General features: G+C 46.6%; 1 protein-coding gene across 1 annotated transcript in view; it reads right to left on the reverse strand.

The window, feature by feature from the left end:
• TINAG (tubulointerstitial nephritis antigen) overlaps positions 1–21476 on the reverse strand; it is a 166632-nt gene that overhangs the window by 51411 nt on the left and 93745 nt on the right. Inside the window, exons 5-6 of the mRNA XM_083177324.1 lie at positions 19520–19643; positions 16372–16522 (exon numbers count right to left, since the gene is read on the reverse strand). Coding sequence (XP_083033450.1) covers positions 16372–16522; positions 19520–19643 — 275 coding nt within the window. The remainder of the gene's footprint in view (positions 1–16371; positions 16523–19519; positions 19644–21476) is intronic.

Consider the following 21476-nt stretch of genomic DNA (forward strand, 5'->3'; position numbering starts at 1 on the left):
CCCAACGACAGCCGTGATCCTAGCCCGTTTGCGGTCAGATCGACCGCATAACAACAGACGGGATTCAATGTCCCACTTGCCGATGGGCGCAAAGGGGGCGTGACCGCGAAAATGACCATGGATTGTCGCTATGCGGCCTGGATCATGACAATCCACAGCAGTTATCGGCAGACAGACTGAAATGTATGGCATCTTAATTAGAGTTGTAAATGAGTAGAACTACATCTGTAAGCTGTCCTACTTAGTAAACATGCATCTATAATTAAAATAAAAATGACATGTCATAGTTCATGGCTTTTTAATTATTATATTAAATTGGCTATCATGAAATGAGGGCTTATAACCAATTGATAAAAATAAAAATATAAGGCAGAAGGATGCATTCATTGCTATTGTGCAGTGTGCAAAAAGACCCCTAAAACCTCCCCATGATGTTGCCACTGTCTAGCTAGAGTATGGACAGTACAACATTGATTTGCCTAACCATTAGGGAGTGCATGCTGTGAGCCCTTTGATAAATATTGACAGTAATAGAGTGTGTAAATACCACTACTCCAACCAGATCAATAACATGAATTCACTGTAGAGAATAAACCATGGTCCTGTTGTATAAGGTCACATATGTATAATGAGCAACACAATTGTTGCAGATTATCATGCAACGTTATAAATAGAATGCATTTTTTAATTAAGCAATAATGGGAACCCAACTGAAAAAGCTGGAGACTGGTTCTAATGGATTATACTGAATTCCAAAAATTCCACAAAGTGGCAGAAGGGAGGTTATGAGCTCACACACACACACACACACACACATACACACACATACACACACATACAGTAGTAGCATTCAAAAGTTTGGGGTCGCTTAGGCTCTACTGGGACAGGGATTTATGCAAATGTTCAAATATTCTCTGTAATGCTCTGCAGAATATGTGTGAGATATATAAATAACTCTTAATAATAAAATAATAAATAATAATTAAGCTTAGTATTATAGCCATTTCTCAAAGATGCTGTTGAAGCTAATTATATATCATTTTATATTGTTTGTTTTATTTTTTTTTAACACCAGCTGGTGTCGATTGTGTACACTATAATTTTTTTTTAATTCTATTTAAATTGTCAATTATTCCAATAGCACTGTTTTATTGTGTTGCTCTGGATAGGAGGGAATCACCAGGCTCTGGTGCAAGCTGCTGGGGATCCCTTCACAGAGCAGCCAAGGACCAGGACAGCAGTAGCAGAAATTAGAAATGAGAAAATGGAGAAGGAGGAACTAAAATCTTACATGGACATTTTTATTTGAAATCTCTTCTAGACAGGAGACTTGATAAAACCAACGTTTTTTGTAAACACTGTAATTTTGAATTTTCTTATCACCGGAGTACTTAGATTCTGAAGTATCACTTAAATGCAACACACGCCGCTGATGCCAGCAAATCACCTGAGGGGGCTTCGGCAGACTACGTTTGGATATAGCATATACTGTAGCAAAGTCAATACAGGTCGAGTATCCCGTATCCGAATATCCGTTATCCGAATTATTCCGAAATACGGACATTCCAGAAAGTGAAAAACATTTTTTTTTTTGCTAAAAACTCACTGAGGACATCTGTAACAGCATCACTGGGGACATGATATGTAACTGGCACTATATATGTACAAGAAAATGATTGCTTGGCATTCAAATTCAGTGCTGAGATAGTACACACATTTTGTTTCACGTTTTGAAACCTTGTTTTTTGAAGAAATAAAATATATTTGTGTGTATTTTATGTGGTAATAAAATATATTTGTGTGTATATTATGTGTTTATACAGCATAAATGCAAGATACTTCAAAATACATCATTGAAATATTAAAATATTCCGAAATACGGAATAATCCGTTATCCAAAATTCACCTGGTCCCGAGCATTTTGGATATGGGATACTCAACCTGTAGCTACAAATGGGTATGGATCATTTGGTCGACAGTCATTAGGTCAACACCACTAGGTCGACATGCTGAAAGGTTGACATGGGTTTATGTCGACAGGTCATTAGGTCGGCACAATCATTAGGTCAACATGGTCATGGTCGGCAGTGGAAAGGTCGACATGGGGCTTTTGAGTGTTTTTTTACCTGAGTGTCGACACCTTCGACATACACAGTTTTAAGTGCACCGTGTTCTCTTGCATGCTTCGGGCACGGTGAGAGAGGCAGAGGGTGACAGTGAGAGGTAGAAGGAGACAAGCAGAGGGTGACAGGAGAGAGAGAGGTGACAGGAAAAGAGTCAGCAGGTGACAGGAGAGGTGATGGGGAGAGTGAGAGTCAGCCAGTGGGGTAGCTAAATTTTGGGCGCCCCCCCCCCCCCGCCGCCGCCCTGCCAAGCACCCCCCGCCGCCACCCATACAACCCCCCCCCCCAATCCCCCGCAGCCTTACCTATCTCGCTGGTCCCGGTGGCTCCGTTCTTCTGCTGAGGACCACCACAAAATGGCCACCCCCATTCAGCAGACAGTTTCAGAGAACTGTGTGCTATATGGGGGCAGCCATTTTGTGGTGGTCCTCAGCAGAAGAACGGAGCCGCCGGGACCAGCGAGATAGGTAAGTCTGCGGGGGATTGGGTGGGTGTAACTATAGCACCGCAGCCCCCGGCGCCCCCACATGCACAGTGCCCCCCGCGGTGGTGGGGGCTGCGGTGCTATAGTTACGCCGCTGAAGTCAGCGGGTGACATGAGAAAGGTGACAGGAGAGAGGTGACAGGGGAGTTAGAAAGAGTTAGCGTGTGACAGGAGATGTGATGGAGAGGAGAGAGTCAGCTGTAACATGAGAGAGGTGACAGGGAGAGAGTCAGCGGGTGACATGAGAGAGGTGACAGGGAGAGAGTCAGCGGGTGACATGAGAGAGGTGATGGAGAGAGTCAGCGGGTGACAGGAGAGAGGTGACAGGGAGAGTCAGTGGGTGACAGGAGAGAGGTGACAGGGAGAGAGTCAGCTGTAACATGAGAGAGGTGACAGGGAGAGAGTCAGCGGGTGACATAAGAGAGGTGACAGGGAGAGAGTCAGCGTGTGACATGAGAGAGGTGATAGGGAGAGAGTCAGCGGGTGACATGAGAGAGGTGATGGAGAGAGTCAGCGGGTGACAGGAGAGAGGTGACAGGGAGAGTCAGTGGGTGACAGGAGAGAGGTGACAGGGAGAGAGTCAGCGGGTGACATGAGAGAGGTGACAGGGAGAGACTCAGCGAGTGACATGAGAAATATGACAGGGAGAGAGTCAGCGGGTGACATGAGATAGGTGATGGAGAGAGTTAGTGGGTGACAGGAGAGAAGTGACAGGGAGAGAGTCAGTGGGTGACAGGAGAGAGGTGACAGGGAGAGAGTCAGCGGGTGACATGAGAGAGGTGATGGAGAGAGTCAGCGGGTGACAGGAGAGAAGTGACAGGGATAGAGTCAGTGGGTGACAGGAGAGAGGTGACAGGGAGAGAGTCAGTGGGTGACAGGAGAGAGAGCTGACAGGGAAAGGGTCAGCGGGGGACGTGGAGAGGGATAGAGTCAGCAGGTGATGGGTAGAGGGATGGAGTCAGCGGGATGGAGTCATCTTTACCTTTCGCCCCCTGTCAGCTTGTCCCACTTCACTTCACTGCATCCAGCACTGCACTGTATGCTTCATCTGTCCTAAGTGACCAGCCCCCTCCTGTACAGCAGAGAATGAATGGCCCACACTGGTGGCTGGACCCCGGGGTGTGAGTACGGCACAGCAGCAGTCCACAATGTTGTGGGGGTGCCACAGACTTTTTTGGTTGGGGGCGCAAAATTTCATGTTCTGCCACTGACAGGAGAGAGGTGATAGGGAGAGAGAGAGTCACTGCTACACAGGAGAAAGATGTAACATGGAGAGAGAGTCAGTGGGAGACAGGAGAGAGAGGTGACAGCCAGGGGGGACAGTGCATTACCCCCCCTCCCTCCTTGCAAATGAAGGAACAGAAGTTACAGCCCCCCTACACCCCTTTCTCCCCCTACCCAATCTGCCACTGATAGGGGGAGGCCGCAGTGCAGCTGCCTGTGTTATGCTATTTGACAGGACAGCAGGGGGAGTATGTAGGGTAGGGAAGGGGAGGACATAGAGGAGTTTTCACAATATCGGCATTGATGGTGATGTCTGTCCTGATGTAACAGGCACAGCAGCCATCAGCAGGGAAGGAGAGCGCCTCTACAGCCTGGCACCTCCCTGCTTTGCAGGTCTTGCTGAGCGGGTAGCGCCGGCCCTGCTACTGGACATATTACCATATGGGTAACCATAATTACCTTGGAGTTACAGTGTATTATATAGATGGGATACGGTCATTGGGTCACCAGCATCTTGGTCAACAGTCATTAGGATGACACCAATAGGTTGACATGCATTTAGGTTAACATTAGTCTAGGTCAACATGCAGGAAGGTCAACATGAGTCTAGGTCAACATGGGTTAGGTCGAAAGGGTCATTAGGTTGATCGAGTCATTAGGTCGACAGTCAAAAGGTCTAAATGGGCTAACGTGTGTTGACAGGCGGTATTTCATGCCCTACCATCCCCTTGGGCATGGTGGGAGAATAAAAGAGTGTGCTTAGCATAGCGAGGCACCGTCCCTGAAGCATGGTGAGTGCAGCGAGCCATGTGAGGGGATGCGGTGCTAGGTTTCAGTGTCCAGGTCGACTGTGTCAACATTTGGGACAAGAAAAATGTGAAAAACCCCATGTCAACCTTTTGACTGTCGACCTTACCCATGATGACCTTTTGACCCTGTCGACCTTTTGACCCTGTCAACCGAATGACCCTGTCAAACTAACCCATGTTGACCTAGACTCATTGCGACCTAAATGCATGTCAACCTAATGGTGTCGACCAACATGTGGTGACCTGGGACATTTCAGATAAAGTCAGCACACTTAGCACAAATGCAATAAATATGATTGGCTGCTGCTGCAAGACATCTGCCTTTTGAACATGTCTACTGCATTGCACATGGTCTCCATTGTTCTGTCACTGTATGTCTGCACAAAAGTACATTTAGCAATGTCCTGGCCAAATGCAGAAATCACTACAGATGGAGCCGATCTAATTTGAGCGGCTCCCAGCGCTCCGTTCGTCATCCCCTGCCAGCGAATAGGACGCACACCCATAAGAGATGCTTGCACACCCCATTCTTGGCAATGGATGCTCGAGCATGTGAGACATCTGCGTGTCCACATCTGCTGGTGCATCATCCACCAGATACCAGTGGCTTGGAAACAATAAGAGCGGCTCCATCTGTACAGAGGTTGGAAACACTACTGTCGGTGTTCTGGATGCAGAATGCAGCTGTCATTTTTCTTACCATAAGCATTCTCATTCAAGTATGGTATGTGACGGAACTTCTGGGAGGAGAAAAGTAAGTTTCATGCTCTGTGGTTCTACCTGTTTTTTTTTTTAACCATCTCTCTCAGGTCAGAGAGCTCAGATGATTCTGTCTATGTGGTCAAACTTAAGCCTACATTCAGAACAGACCTGAAGACATGCAAGGGAAATGCCAACCTTGCATACACTGTATATGAAGTTTGCTACTGCATTGGATTAAAGGACCTCAATCATATAACCAGAGCTGAGAGGGGTGAGGTGTGGACCTTGCTGCAGAGAAACCTGTGGAAGCAACAACACCAGCGCCACCAAATAAAAAGTTAGTCCTATTGGCTGCTTCATCAGAGTCTGATTCTGAACAGGAGAAAAATTCAGTAGAGAACAGTGTGCATGGATACAGAGTGGAGCCCACCATAAGTACAGAGTCCTGTCCGTTAGATTGGTGGTCCAAACATGTAGGCTCACACAGCAGGCTGGCCTCAATTGCAGAAAATTACTTGGCCACACTAGTAACATCAGTACCCTGTGAAAGGCTGTTTTCTCTTGCTGGTCATATTGGACAGAAGAGGTGAGTTTGTTTATCATCTGAAAATGTAAATAATCTGGTGTGAATTAGCAACTGGATTGGTGTAGAGCAGGGGTACTCAAACTATTTTGCTCTGGGACCCCTTCAGACAATAAAAATAATTACAGGACCCCAGCAAGTGACTGCAGAAGGGCATCACATCACATGTGTAGTCAGCAGACAGCACATATGTGGTAGCATTGTGGAGGCACAACATAATGGGAGGAGTCTAAAATAACAGACAAATCAACAGATTTTTCAGACTCCTTGAATCACTGACTGAGCTTAGAAAAGATATCAGCCTGATGGTCCGCAACATGGAGTCATGTTCCCATGCTGAGAAGGTCGGGGCCCACTTTGGGGTCATGACCCTTAGGGGTAGATTTATTATAGCGGCGCCTATTGCGCCGCTATAACAGTTCCTGCTTCGCCTCATTAGCGAGGCGAAGCAGGAGGGGACACCGACAAGATCTATTAAGATCTTGCCGCCGGAGTTTGGGAGCGCTAACTCCCCCCGGCCGGCGTTGTCCCTCCTGGAGACAGCGCGTCTCCTCCCCCCCCCCCCCCCGGCCGGCTGACTGCGCATGCGCAGGATCTCGCTAGTCTCGCGAGATCCCAGTGCAGCTCAGCGCCAGCAGCAGGGACAGCGCTGTCCCTGCTGTTAGGTATAGGGCATCGCCGCCTGCAGCTGGCGAAGTCGCCAGCTGCAGGCGGCAGAATGGTCAGCGATGCTGACCGTTCATAAATCTGGCAGGAGGCAGGGGCACAGTGCAAAATATCGCCCTTGCGCTATGCCTCCTACCCCACACCGCCGGCGTTAGAGTAAACGCTCGGCGGGTGTGATAGATCAGGGGAAGCGCTATCCCCTGCTATAACGCACGGGGATAGCGCAGATTCCCCTGATCGCCTAGTAATAAATCTACCCCATAGTTTGAGAACCGCTGGTGCAGAGGACTAAATAGGTTATGAAAAAACATTCCCAATTGCACACTGAGTGAAACATAACTACATACAGTAATAATCAGATATCTGATTATTATGTAGTTATGTTTCACTCAGTGTGCAGTTAGGATACCAGGGGCGAAATGTAATAGGGTGTGATTTTTTAGACATGTGCGATTTTTGGTCAAAAACGGCCGAAATCGCACATTTTCCGAAAATCGCACATTTAATAGGTTGAAAATCGCGGTAAAAAATCGCACTTTTTACCGCGAAATCGCACTTTTAGAAGTGCGATTTTTAGTCACATTTCAATTCGCATCCAGATGTTTTCCCATTATAAAGTATACAACTCGCAAATGTAATAGGGTGCGATTTTTGGTAAATGTTACCAAAAATCGCAAAAAAAATAGACCAGGTTCTGACAGGCGAATTTGACAGAACCATGCACAGATCATTGAGATCTGTGCATGGTTCTGTTAATAAAAATGTGTAAAAGTGTTTTTATAAAAAAAAAACGGCGTGGGGTCCCCCCTCCTAAGCATAACCAGCCCCGGGCTCATTGAGCCGGACCTGGTTCCAAAAATACGGGGGGACAAAAAGCATAGGGGTCCCCCGTATTTCTGAAACCAGCCCCGGACTCTTGGACCGGTCCTGGTTCCAAAAATACGGGGGACAAAAAATCTGGGGGTCCCCCGTATTTTGAAACCAGCACCGGGCTCCAACAGCCCGCGGTGTCATGCCACAGCCGGGGGACACTTTTTATACAAGGTCCCCCGGCCAAAACATGAGCACCGTGGCTGGTCAGCCTTGGACGGGGTACCTGGAGGAGTGGGGACCCCCCCAATAAAGGGGTCCCCCCCCAGGCTTCACCCGTCCAGGGCTGAAGCCCGGGGCTGTCACCGGCGTCCGTGGCCAGTGGACGCCGGCCTGATAGGGTTAAATCCATCATACATATCATTACATTGCTTTTTACCGGCGAACTACAAGTGCCAGCAGACCTCCCCCGCATGCTGGGACTTGGAGAACCACAAGTCCCAGCATGCGGGGCATTAATGGGCCCGCTGGGACTTGTAGTCCACCTGTAAAAAGAATGTTTATAAAAAACACACACACAGAGAAGTACAAGTTTATTACACACACACACCTCACTTTTACACCAGCGTTACTTACCATTCCTGGATCCAGCGCTGGTCTGGCTGCTTCACAGCCGGCTCCCCCCGCACTGACAGGCAGCGGGGAGAAGCGGCTGTCTCCGTCGCTTCTAACAGCCTCTGTAGCGCTGTCCGAGTGCTACAGAGGCTGAGAGCGTGATTGGCTGAGCTACAGTATGCGTCTCCATGGAGACGCATAGCTCAGCCAATCAGGACTGAGCTATGCGTCTCCATGGAGACGCATACTGTAGCTCAGCCAATCACGCTCTCAGCCTCTGTAGCACTCGGACAGCGCTACAGAGGCTGTTAGAAGCGACGGAGACAGCCGCTTCTCCCCGCTGCCTGTCAGTGCGGGGGGAGCCGGCTGTGAAGCAGCCAGACCAGCGCTGGATCCAGGAATGGTAAGTAACGCTGGTGTAAAAGTGAGGTGTGTGTGTGTAATAAACTTGTACTTCTCTGTGTGTGTGTTTTTTATAAACATTCTTTTTACAGGTGGACTACAAGTCCCAGCGGGCCCATTAATGCCCCGCATGCTGGGACTTGTGGTTCTCCAAGTCCCAGCATGCGGGGGAGGTCTGCTGGCACTTGTAGTTCGCCAGTAAAAAGCAATGTAATGATATGTATGATGGATTTAACCCTATCAGGCCGGCGTCCACTGGCCACGGACGCCGGTGACAGCCCCGGGCTTCAGCCCTGGACGGGTGAAGCCTGGGGGGGGGGGACCCCTTTATTGGGGGGGTCCCCACTCCTCCAGGTACCCCGTCCAAGGCTGACCAGCCACGGTGCTCATGTTTTGGCCGGGGGACCTTGTATAAAAAGTGTCCCCCGGCTGTGGCATGACACCGCGGGCTGTTGGAGCCCGGTGCTGGTTTCAAAATACGGGGGACCCCCAGATTTTTTGTCCCCCGTATTTTTGGAACCAGGACCGGTCCAAGAGTCCGGGGCTGGTTTCAGAAATACGGGGGACCCCTATGCTTTTTGTCCCCCCGTATTTTTGGAACCAGGTCCGGCTCAATGAGCCCGGGGCTGGTTATGCTTAGGAGGGGGGACCCCACGCCGTTTTTTTTTTTCCTTGTTTTTTTTTGAACAAAATCGCATTTATGAAAATGCGCACATTTTCATGACTGAAAATGCGCACATTTTCATGACTAAAAATCGCGGCAAATCGCGGCAAATCGCATTTTTTGCCGCTAATTCGCATCTCATTACATATGCGAATTCGCGGCAAAAAATGCGATTTTTAAAGGTGCGATTTGGTGCGATTTTTTTTTAGTCTAAAAATCGCACCCTATTACATTTCGCCCCACATGTTTTTTCCTAGACAGAATTACCCCTCCATTTTGGCATCTGAGTGACACACCTCTGATTGAGCAGCTTACCAACAAAAGTGTTGTGCGACTAAATAGGTTACACACCTAAATGATATCTGTCCAATCTGTCTGTTGGGGAAAAAAATCTGGTTATGTATGAGGGCAAATTAAAATCAACCTTTTCCTTCCAAACACTGGAAAATAGACAATGGTCATTCATCATTGAATACATCCGTTGTATTGATATAACAAATTTCTCCAAACAATTTTTTTGGGGCATGCTCTGTCGAAAAGGGGGTGTGGTCTATACTTGCTGCGCTTCTGCCGCTGTGGGGGCATGCCCAGCATCTCTGTAAGCTGCTTGCCAGCCCCTCTGCCTGCAAGAATAGACGCTGTGTGCATGCACACCGTGCCTATTCACGGGTGACAGGGAGGGACTCTCAACCGCCTCCCCCCACCGCGGGAGACTGCCGGCCGCGGGACACTGCCGGCCGTGGGACACTGGAACGATAAGCGGGACAGTTGGGAGGTATGCAATGGTGCAAGTACATGAAAGCAGTACTTTAAGCGTGCCAACTGCGCACGTGCAAATAAAATTAAACGGGGGAGCATCTGCATCATAAACTGCCCGTTTCTTGTCACCCGTAACATTCCTAAATATTCTTTTCCAAATACACCTTACCTATATGTTGGTTTCAGTGCAATGGGAAACCTCCAAAGAGATGGATCCTTCCTGGGCAGACAGCATCTTCAGTCACAATTCACTATTCATGTAGGGGACAACCTTCTCCTCTCATTCAGTCTCTCAGCTTCCCCCTCCAATTCCTGTCCCTCCCTTGTGTCTTCCAGCCTCCTCTGTCTCTCAGTCACTCTCCCTTGTGTCTCTCAGCCACCCTCTTTTTCAGACTCACTTACTTGTGTTTTTCAGCTTCTTTTATGTCTCTTGGCCTCCCTATCTTCTAGCGTCCCTCCCCTGTGTCTTTCATTCTGGCTCTGTGTTGGCCTCCATTCCCTGTGCCTCCAAGCCTCCCTCCTTTGTGCCTTTCAGCCTCCCTGTGTCTTCTAGCCTCCTCTGTCTCAGTCACCCTCCTGTGCGTCTCTCAGCCTCCCTCTCTTTCAGTCCCTCCCCTGTGTTTTTCAGCATCCCCCTATGTCAGCCTCCCCATGACTTCCATCCTCCTCTGTCTGTCTCTCTCAGCCTTCATCTCTTTCAGCCCTGCTCTCTGTCATCCTCTCTCCCCTGTGACTTTCAGCCTCCTTTATGGCTCTCAGCCTCCCTTCGTTGTGCCTCTCAGCCTCCTTGTGTCTTTTAGCCTCTTCTGTCTCTCAGCCACCCTCACGTGTCTCTCAGCATCCCTCTCTTTCAGTCCCTCCCTTTCTGTCAGCCTCCCTCCCCTGTGTCTTACAGCCTCCCCATAACTTACAGCCTCCTCTACATCTTAGCCTCACTCTCTGTTAGTTTGTGTCCTCAGGCTGTAGCATTATCTTTAAATCTCTTAACATCCCCCTTGTCTGCACACACTAACCTGTGGCCTCTGACCACGGGGACCCAGCCCCTGCTGCTTGAATAGTGCGGCTGATTAATGTGAGCATGCTCACCCAGTGCCGGACTGAGGCATTAAGGGCCCACCAGGGAAATGTAGCTGCAGGGGCCCACTGAAGGGGTGTGGTCAACCACTGGTAGGTGTGGTCATCAATGTGAAGGGCATAACCACAAAGGACACATATTATGCATTCTCCAATTTAAGTACAATACATATGCTGCTGCTCTCATTCGTACATACATGCACTGCTGCTCCCATTTATACATACATGCACTGCTGCTCCCATTCATACATGCATGCACTGATGCTTCCATTCATACATACATACACTGGCGCTCCCATTTCTACATACATGCACTGACGCTCCCATTTATTCATACATGCACTGCTGCTCCCATGCATTCATACATGCACTGCTGCTCCCATTCATACATACATGCACTGACGCTCCTATTCATACATACATGCACTGACACTCCCATTTATACATACGTACATTGACGCTCCCATTCATACATACATGCACTGACCCTCCCATTTATACATACATGCACGGACGCTCCCACTCATGCAAACATACATGGACGCTCCCATACATACATACATGCACTGATGCTCCCATTTATACATACTGTACATGCACTGACGCTCCCATTCATACATACATCATGTTTGTCATCAACCCACAGGCCCGCAAATCGCGGTAAAATGCAGCGGGGGGGGGGCGGAGCTACGATCGCGGTAGAATTAGAAAAAATGTGGGGTCTATCAGGAGTACCTAGGTACTCAAAACCCCCCTCCCTGCATGCGCTACTTACACACATAAATGCTGTGCTCAGACAACCTGTTGCCTGGCATCTCTGTGCGGTGGCCCAGTCCGAGCCTGTGCAGTCACCCCCCACATCAGCTCCCCCCTGCCCAAGCCCCCGAGTCCTAGTGAGCGCACACACTCACCTGCAGCCTCTGACCACAGAGACCTGGCCCCTGCTGCAGGAATAGATGGTCAGAGATGATCACGCAGCTGAGCCTCCCCCATCTCCAAACACCCGGGTTCCAGTCACAGGCAGCCTTTGAACAGGGACACCTGGCGCAGCTTCATGAGCAGAGGCGCGGAGCTGCAGTCGAGGTGGGGATGCAGAGCCGTGCTGGGCCCTAGTGCCTGCCGGCTCTTGCTGGTCTGTATGCAGCCCGAATAAAATGATTCTTAGCGACAGGGGGGGCACGTGCCCGAGTGCCCCCCCCTGATTCCGCCACTGCATGCACATGAGATGGGCAGGGAAGCTGTTGATCCCTGTTCCCTGTCGGTTTGCTTATGGGGACGCATGAGCGACTGCGATGCTCACCCAGTCCTGTCAGCCAGTCCGCCAGCCTGCGCCAGCTAAAGCAATCTGGTGCTCCTGTAGGCTGGCTGATAGGCGCTACATCTGTATAAAGTGTTTGCAAACCAAATGTTATTGCACTGTTGTTCAGTACATAATATGTTACAAATATTGCAGTACTACAAATATTGCAGTACATAATACGGTACTTGTGTATTTTAGCGGCGCCCATCGCATCGCATACCAAAAGACATGCGATGGTATGCAATGCGATATCGCGCGATGTTGTACAATGTCATACAATTTTAAAATTGTATGACATTGTATATGGCATACAATGCCATACAATGCGATGCGATGTGATTAAACATTGTATAAACACCCTAATGGGTGCTTATAATGTTAAATGCACCCCCACGCGGATACCTGTGAAGCCCGCGAGGGGACGCGGATGCTTGCCACGCTTCGGGCTCGGTGGCTCGCTGCGCTCGCCACACTTTCTATTCTCAACTCCACGCCGACGTGGATAGTGGGGGTATGAAAAGGTCGAAGGACGCGTACCGCCGCCCCTCGCGGGCTCGCTGCGCTCGCCACGCTTCGAGTTCACGTTTATAGTGGGGGGTTGGCGTGGGGCTGCATTTAACATCGTAAGCACCCATTTGGGTGCTTATTCAATTTTTAATCGTATAGGGGGCCAAAATCGCGTCGCATCGCATGCCATCTGGTACATGGCATGTGATGCAATGCGATTAAAACATTGCGCGACCAACATCGGGGGCGCCGCTAAAATACACAAGTACCCATAATACAAAAGTGCAATACACTACTTTCTAAATTATTACGGAATTATGTGCCGAACAATGCAATTAATCGCAATAAAACCCATAAAATTGTGCAATTAATCACAATTAAAAATGTTAGTTGTTGCCCAGATTAATTCTCACACATCAGAGCAGTGGTTCCCAAATATGGTCGTCAAGGACCTACATAAGCTCAAGTTTTCCAGGTCACCCAGCAGGAATACAGGTGTTCTCCGCAGGGCAGCCGAGAGGAATGCTGACCCCCGTTAAAATATGGGGGCGTGGCCTAATCGACTGGGTGTGGCCACCTCCCGCAATTAGGTCACCTCCCAAATTGTTTAAGGTGGGTGAGTCATCCCTCACCCCCCCCCCCCCACACACACACACACCTCAGCAGCAGCTGCGGCACACACCTACAGCATGTGCTGTGCTGACAGCAGGCTCAGCATCAGCTGTCAGTGAGACGCTGATGCTGAGCCTGCTGTCAGCACAAAATATGCTGTAGGTGTGTGCTGCTGCTGCTGCTGCTGCCTGGGAGAGACGGAGGGGAAAGGTATGGTGGGTGGTCGGACCAGGGGCCCTACCGGGCCCCTCCAGCAAGCCTGGGCCCAGGTAATTATTACCTGTCCCTCCCCCCTCTCAGCGGCCCTGGTTCTCACTAACATATTGTAAAAGATCCACAGATGATGCTACTTTTTTCACTTATGATTCTATGAGGAGACCTAGAAAACATGGATTAGTGCATGTTCATATGTGTATTTTTTCATTTGGTGACTAAATAACTACAGTACAGTATACAGTATATGACACCAGTTTACATATATTTTTTACATAGATTAGTGATTCCTTTAAATGTCATCCTCTGCTACATTTTATTTTAGTTAAACCTGCTCTCTATTGTAGACAACTGATGTATGTGTTGTAGGTTTTATAGTTCGCTCATATTCTTTCCACTTGAATTTCATTGGTTTCAAAGAAATGTTATGATTAAACATGATTCATCTTGATTTTAGGCTTTTACTCCCAGCAACCAGCAATTTCAATTAGACCTTGTACATCCACTATAAATGTTCGTTTTCTGATTTCATACTGCCCTGCTTGATTACTGTGATCTGTAGAAGAACTTTTAGCAGTACCTAGAATTTCCCATAATTCATGTGGTGGTAGAGCTTTTCGCCACACTGCTGAGACTCTATGGAACTAATTTCCACACACATAGTTCAAGTTTATTAAAAAACTTTTCTGTGATTTTCTGTAATCATTCTTTCCGTTAAGTGCTTTTAGTCCTGTTGGGGACAGAGTGCTAATGTATATAAGTAAACTTTTATTATAATTATCATAAGTGTCACTGCAAGGGCATCACAGATCGGTTCACCATTAGCATCTTTTTCTGATTCCTTCCTGACTTCAAGTCTAAGGGCAGTATTCAATGAGAAAAATTTGTCATGTTTTATGGCGAGTTTGTGCTTTTCTTGCGTTGGACGGAGACTTTTGCTCTCAAAAAGCGAGCAACCCTATTCTTTTTTTTTTTTAATTGAGTTTTTATTTTAATTTTGCAACATACATATAAGTAATAACAAGTAAGACAAGACAATACACAATACAAGACACGGCAGTCATCATACAGAGGCATAAAATCTAGGATGTTGATTACCAGAAGTACAAAATGGCAGATACGAGATAACATGTACATGTATATACATCTGCCGAAGGCGGCACCTGATGTCCGGCAACTATTGGGATTTTTAGGAGCTAGGCTCTGAGAAATGATTTTTAATAGCTTACTCAAGGGCCCTTCTATAAAACCTGTTGGGACGATGATTGGTAATTCTGGCTATGAGCGGGGTAATGTCCTGGTGTTTGGAGAAACTAAAGGTTATAGTGAGAGAAAAAGATAACTAAGTGACAAGAAGGGAAGAAATATACACATATCTTCTAGAGATATTTTTTAGACGCCAACATAGCGGATATAGTCAAGAAAGTGCGTAAGTGCTATAAGTGCTATGTGCTAGTTTGCCTGGAATTCCGAAAGAATTTTATATAACTTGTTAATCGGCCAGGATATACTTAGAAACAAGTTGTATTGTTATTTAAGGTGCGACGTGAATAAGGTCCGAGACCCGTTTGGGGCCCGAATGGGACGAAGTGTGTGCGCGTGAATTTAGTTTACGTGGGTTCAATCTAGGTATTCAAAGACATAATAGATTGCAATTTGCTGGTGAATAAGAAAGAACTATGAAACCTTAACATATAACACCAGAAGTGAGACGATTAAGACTATGAGAGGCTCCCTAAGATCAATTTACGTGAGTCTAACCTTTGAACTGATAAAAGACTGATCTATACCAGGGGTGCCAGATGGAAAAGAATTTTGTGCTGCGCCCGGTGGAGGCGTAGTGGAATTTCTCGTGTTCGAATGTCATATTCACCAGGTTGAGCCATTCATTAAAAGGCGGCCCATTTTTTGCCATCCAATAGCGGGCTATAACTACCTACCCTATTCAACGTGCACTTCTCGCCGTCTTTCTGAGTGATTTTCGCCGTGTCTCTCCGTGTAGCAATTCTTCATCTTTTCATGGAGAAGTGTAATGTGAACTTTTTAAATAAAAGTTTTTTTGTTTTAATTTTGGTGTCAAGAAACCAGGAATTTTAATCTGTGAAAGGGCATGCTATTTTTATTCATGTGCTTATAGCACATGAATATATATTTAATTAAAAAAAAATATATATTTTTTTTATTTTTATTTTTTACACAGAGCAGCCAGCAGGGGGCCGGGAGCCGAGCCGCTCATTAGATATTCATATATTCACTGCACCCGATCATTACATATGCACGATCGGGTGCAGTGAATACCCGGCCCCCTGTTGGCTCTCCAGGGAGGGCAGCCTGTGCTGCCTGGCTCCCGGGGAGCCCACCTCCCCCCCACATACGACTTCCATCTCCCTGCCTGCCACCGTCCTCAGGCTCCCTGCGGCGTCACCTCATACGCCGGATTGGCTGATACTCGCCGCGAGGGGCGGCGAGTATCAGTCACATTGAATAGTGTATAAAGTGCCGTGACGGAGAGTCTCCAAACATGGAGAATCTCCGCAAAAACACGGCGAGTGCATGGCGAGCGAAAAAAAAACGCTCGCCATGCACGGAGAATAATCACATTGAATACTGCCCTAAGAGCTGATCACATGCACATATCAAACCCAATCTGATTTCACATACAGTTTCACTGCAGTTTTCTTAAGGTATTTTGACAAAAGCCACTTTCTGGTATTAGATATATTTTAAAATATTCCTATTCTTATAAATAAAAATATGAAGTATACTGTAGATTCTTTCTTTATAGCATATCCAGCCTCTATTCCATAAAAACCTTTATATTTACCCACGTTTTCTCAGGAACCACCAAGCAACATCAATGTGTCCACCCCTGCATCCATGCTGATTGTGAACATTGCAAGAGATCAAATTTTGAGGAGAAAGGTTTGAGGTATAACGACCCTCTGAGTGTATTGCTACGCGATCTGCTGCAACACCTATTGTGAAAAAGAAACGTGTTTTTTAATGTTACTTATGTTTCAGCTTTAAATGGATGCTCCATTTTATTTAATGAAATAGACTCTTATTAATGATAACACAGTGGTTTTGAGACACACTCACAGGTGTGCAGGGCCGATGCCACCACTAGGCAGCTGTAGGCATTTGCCACTGGAGGGCGGCAGTTTGGAACTGGTCCCCCACGCCACCACATCACCCGACACCCCCTGCCCCTGGCAACCCCCCTGGATGGATGCTCTGGCCTGCCGCCGCAATACCCGCCGCAACTCCCGTGTTGAGCGGCAGCACCCCTCCCCCCCCCCGGGGAACGGGCGAGCACCGGAGCAGCCCCCCCCCTTGAACGACGCTGTGGCCTGCCGCCGCAATGCCCGCAACCCCCCGTGTGGAGCAGCACCCCCTCCGTGTTGAGCGGAACCCCCTCCCTCCGGGGAGCAAAGGATCGGGCAAGCACCGGAGAAACCCCCCTCCCCCACCCTGGAACGACGATGCGGCCGCAATTTACTACTTCTGTCGGCTCCTTCCTGTCTGTGCTGCCGCCGAGGAGAAGCAGCAGCCCTGACCAAGCCACCAGCCTCCCGCCAGTGCTGTGTACAGGTGGGGACAGACTATAACCAACACTTCCCTTCCAGACACCTCGTTCATACTGTATGTATATTGCAAAGTATGTATATTGCACCCCTCCCCCTAGCAACCAGCATAATCCCACAAGTTACACACCAAATCTCAGCTATCAATTATCTTTATTTTTTATTTTTTTTGCCAATTTGCATAGAGTGCAAAGATGCCTTGCACCGGCCCTGCAGGGGTGCACAAGAAAATTTTATACTGTATGTACTGTACCTATTGTAATTCATGGGAATGTTCATAACAAAACAACAAGACGTTCCTCAGTATACTACCACTAATTAATTCCGCACCATTGTGAGAAGAAATCTATCTGCTGGTTTATCTTTTACTACTGAATATAAATATTACAGTGAAGATATATAATAAATAAAATCAGTGTACAGTATATCTAATGGATCACATGGCTTGTTAAATTAGCCCAATTTACAGTTTCATTTGAGAAAAAACAGTGGCTGAGGTTTGCAGCTAGAGAAATATCCTGCATTATGAACCAAATACATAGTTTTATGCAAACCCAATGGTTTGTGCATGTGCAAAATCAGTCCTGTGTCATTGCATGCCAGGCCGCATAAGCCGCAACCTGATTGGCTGTTTTATAGCAGGGAACGGGTGGCACTGAGCGGCATGCCCAAAATTGGGAGTGCGAAGCCAACATGGTCCTCTTCTGATATTTACTGGATCTGGAAGCATGTCGTGGCCCGGCCATCTGCTGTCGGTGGCCGCAACTACTCACCGCTCCGTCGACATCGCTCCTGGTGTCCAGCAGTGGTCCGGCTGATGGGGGTCAGGGGACAGCGGTCAGCAGGTTCCCAGGCTCTGGTGGTCTCAGCAGCGGCAGCGCCAGCTCAGGTGACTTGGCGCTGCCATCTTGGTCACGTCACGTGACCCATCAGGGGGGCAGGCCCTTATGCCCTCTGTCAATTATGCCGCCTTGCTGGGCTGATAAATCCCAGCAGGCAGTAAGCTCCTGTGCTGGTGGCACACTGCTCTGGAGTTGCTGTCAGTATTACCAGTGTATCCCGATTAGAGCCAGTGCCAGTTCTGGGTGCTCCCAGCAATTCTACACCTGTTATTCCCAGTATTTCCGTCTACCAAGTTGGTCCTTTGAGTTATCTTGCTATTTAAGTTCACGTTATTGAAGCCAAGTCGGCCCTTTGTGTTCCTGTTACAAGACCCGAAGTTATCCGCCAAGTTGGCTATTTCAGTTCTCTGTTACACTTCCTCCAGTCACTGTGTCTCGACCTACATCCAGTCTCAGTCAGTCTCTGGCCACCAGTAAGTGCTTCTGGCGAGGGGCTATGACCTGCTGTCCTGACGTAGCGAAGTCCAAACCAAGACCGCTGGGCAGTTAGACTCCACGCCCTCGCCATGGAGCAAACCAGCAAGCCCGATATGAATAGCAATATCACACATTTTTGTTTTATTTGTTACTTTTCGGCACATATTGTACACATACAGAGTTGTCTCACACAGAGGAAAGGAAGAAGCTTGTGGGGAAAAAAAGATACCTTTTTATGAGATTTCAACAGAAATACTGAGTATGATAAGCCATTCCTTAAACTCTGTGTTCAACATACTCTATTCCTTTTGGGGATGTCACGTTTAAGTCTTTGGAAGAATAATTAAAGAAACCTTTACATGTATGCATCCCATTTTAATTCTGCGAGTGGGGTATGCCTGATCAATCACCCACCACCTAGTCACTTTGTTCATGGACCATTTAAACTGACTACTACACATTGTTTGTTAAAAACTGTTTTTGTATATTCAACGGAGACTATCGGGTCTACCACTAATCATCTGGATATACAAACATGCCAATTTGAAGAAGGAATATCTTCAATCCTAAAAAGGAACCTATTAAATGATCTTTAATACTTCACAACCATAGCGCCTAAGATTGTTTCTGTTTATCACTTTTTGTTATAACTATATACAGAATCAAATCATTTTGATTGAACCCAAAATAATATTTATTGAGCGAATTGAGGTCTTTAGGTCCACCAAATTGTTTTACTAGATGTGCCACAGTGGGTGCAATTTAAGTACTGTTTATTCAATCTACATCTACAAATCTGGAAACTTTGTATTCTCCACACCACTTGCACAAGCACATATAGTGCAGACAACATGTTTGAATTGTTTTATACAATGCTCATATAGTGCACATGAAATCATTGCACAATACCAACAAATACTGTATTTAAAACTAGTAACCAGCCCATCAAAAATTACAGAACTACAAAACAGTAATGTCTGCTCTGTTGCAGAACACTTGAATTCCCCCCATAAAGGTGAGGCGCAGTATTAGTCTTTTAATATATTATTTAAATAAATGATTGTATTACTTGCAGTAGAGAAAGCCCATGATGCCGCACAATTCTTTTGATCCAAAGGTCTATGGATGTACTGTGGCCACTTGTATGATGAGCTGAAAAACAATGGGAATTCTTCACCCACAGACACACGATCCTAAATACAAAAAAAAAAAAAAAAAAAGGAATATGTTTGGAAATTCATTTACAATCTTTATATTTGTTATATTTTAAACGAATCTGAATTGGCTGATGATTTGGTCATTTGGTGAACACAATTTGGCAGTTTATGTAGTTACCGTTTGTATAACTGTACTGCATGTACCTCCATATGGAAATAGATTTATCCAATTTCATTATAGTCAGTTAGGACCCAATAAAATTGCTTGGTGCTGAACCAGAACTTTAGGCACATGCCTCAATTATCTAACATACAGTATACTGTACATTTTATCTTACACTTGGGCATTTTAATTAATAAAAGAGAAATTGAGTTTATGCTCTAGCAGCACATTACTAAATTAATTTTAGGGTAAAATAGCACATTCATTTTCAACTAAAAGTTTGCTAAATCAGGTAGCCCATGATTTCAATAGGTGCTTCTCAGGTTAATTTCTCATGCCTTCAGGCTACTGGTCTTCATACAAGTCTCCACAATCTGCTGGACTGTCGTAGACTTATAGCACATTATGTTTGTAATCATGTAACCGCTGCCATCACAGGGTCAGATATTGTATGATACAGTTTCTTCCCAAACTGATATATGGTCGGGAATATATCACTGCTCTATAGCATCAGTGATATTTTCCCGCCCATATATATGGTTGGGAATATATCACTGCTCTATAGCAGTGATGGCTACCCTTGACACTCCAGCGGTTGTTGAACTACACATCACAGCATGCCCTGCATCAGTTTTAGCATGGCCGAATAGTAAAACTGTAGTAGGGCATGCTGGGATGTGTAGTTCAACAACAGCTGGAGTTTCAGGGTTAGCCATCCCTGCTCTATAGCGATATTAAGTTATCGGCATTGGCTTGTGGCTCATAGTTTCCTGTTGCTTTCTCATTTTGGCACATATGTGTTCACCCTCCACCTGAATATTCTACTACTACGGATGGTGTAATGGTTAGCATTACTGCCTCACAGCACTGAGGTCATGGGTTCGATTCCCACCATGACCCTAACTGTTCGGAGTTTGTATATTCTCCCCGTACTTGCATGGGTTTCCTCTGGGTACTCCGGTTTCCTCCCACAATCCAAAAATATACAGGTAGGTTAATTGGCTCCCAAAAACTTAACCCTAGAATGTCTGTGTGTACGTGTACATGTGGTAGGGAATATAGATTGTAAGCTCCACTGGGTCAGGGACTGATGTGAATGTTCAAATATTCTCTGTAAAGCGCTGTGTAATTTGTATGCTCTATATAAGAAACTGTTAATAAATAAATAAAAATACTAAGGCACATAACCACCCATTCATGTGAACTATTAAAAAAAATTATAATGTCCCTACTGTACCATCTCTATACATACTTCTATAAAATGAATGTCTGTCAGCACTCCACTAATCAAAATACTAATAGCCATATGGTGTTGCTGCGTGGGAGGCTGGTACATAATGCTGCCTCACCACTCTGATTGTGTAAACACCACCCACTCCTGCTCAAAGACTACTAGAATTATGGGACCCTGGGCATATGTCATAAATAGACATCTGCAAACGACATTGATAATGTCGATATTAGTGTTAAGGTTACTGGTAGGGTTATCATTAGAGTTAGGTATACTGATAGGGTTAGGGTCAGACTTAGGGTTTCCATTAGCAATGGTGCAAAGGACTCCTTGGGATCAAGACTCTGGGTGACATTTAATGGGATGAGATATTTTGACTTTTGTGATTTTTAGTCAAAAAATGGCAGAATTTGCACGGTTTTCCGAAATCACCAACTCAATAGGATGCGATTTACAGTAAAAGTAGCACATTTTG

Source organism: Crinia signifera, chromosome 3 (assembly GCF_055691185.1).
Source record: "Crinia signifera chromosome 3, ASM5569118v1, whole genome shotgun sequence".
NCBI classification, from domain to species: domain Eukaryota; kingdom Metazoa; phylum Chordata; class Amphibia; order Anura; family Myobatrachidae; genus Crinia; species Crinia signifera.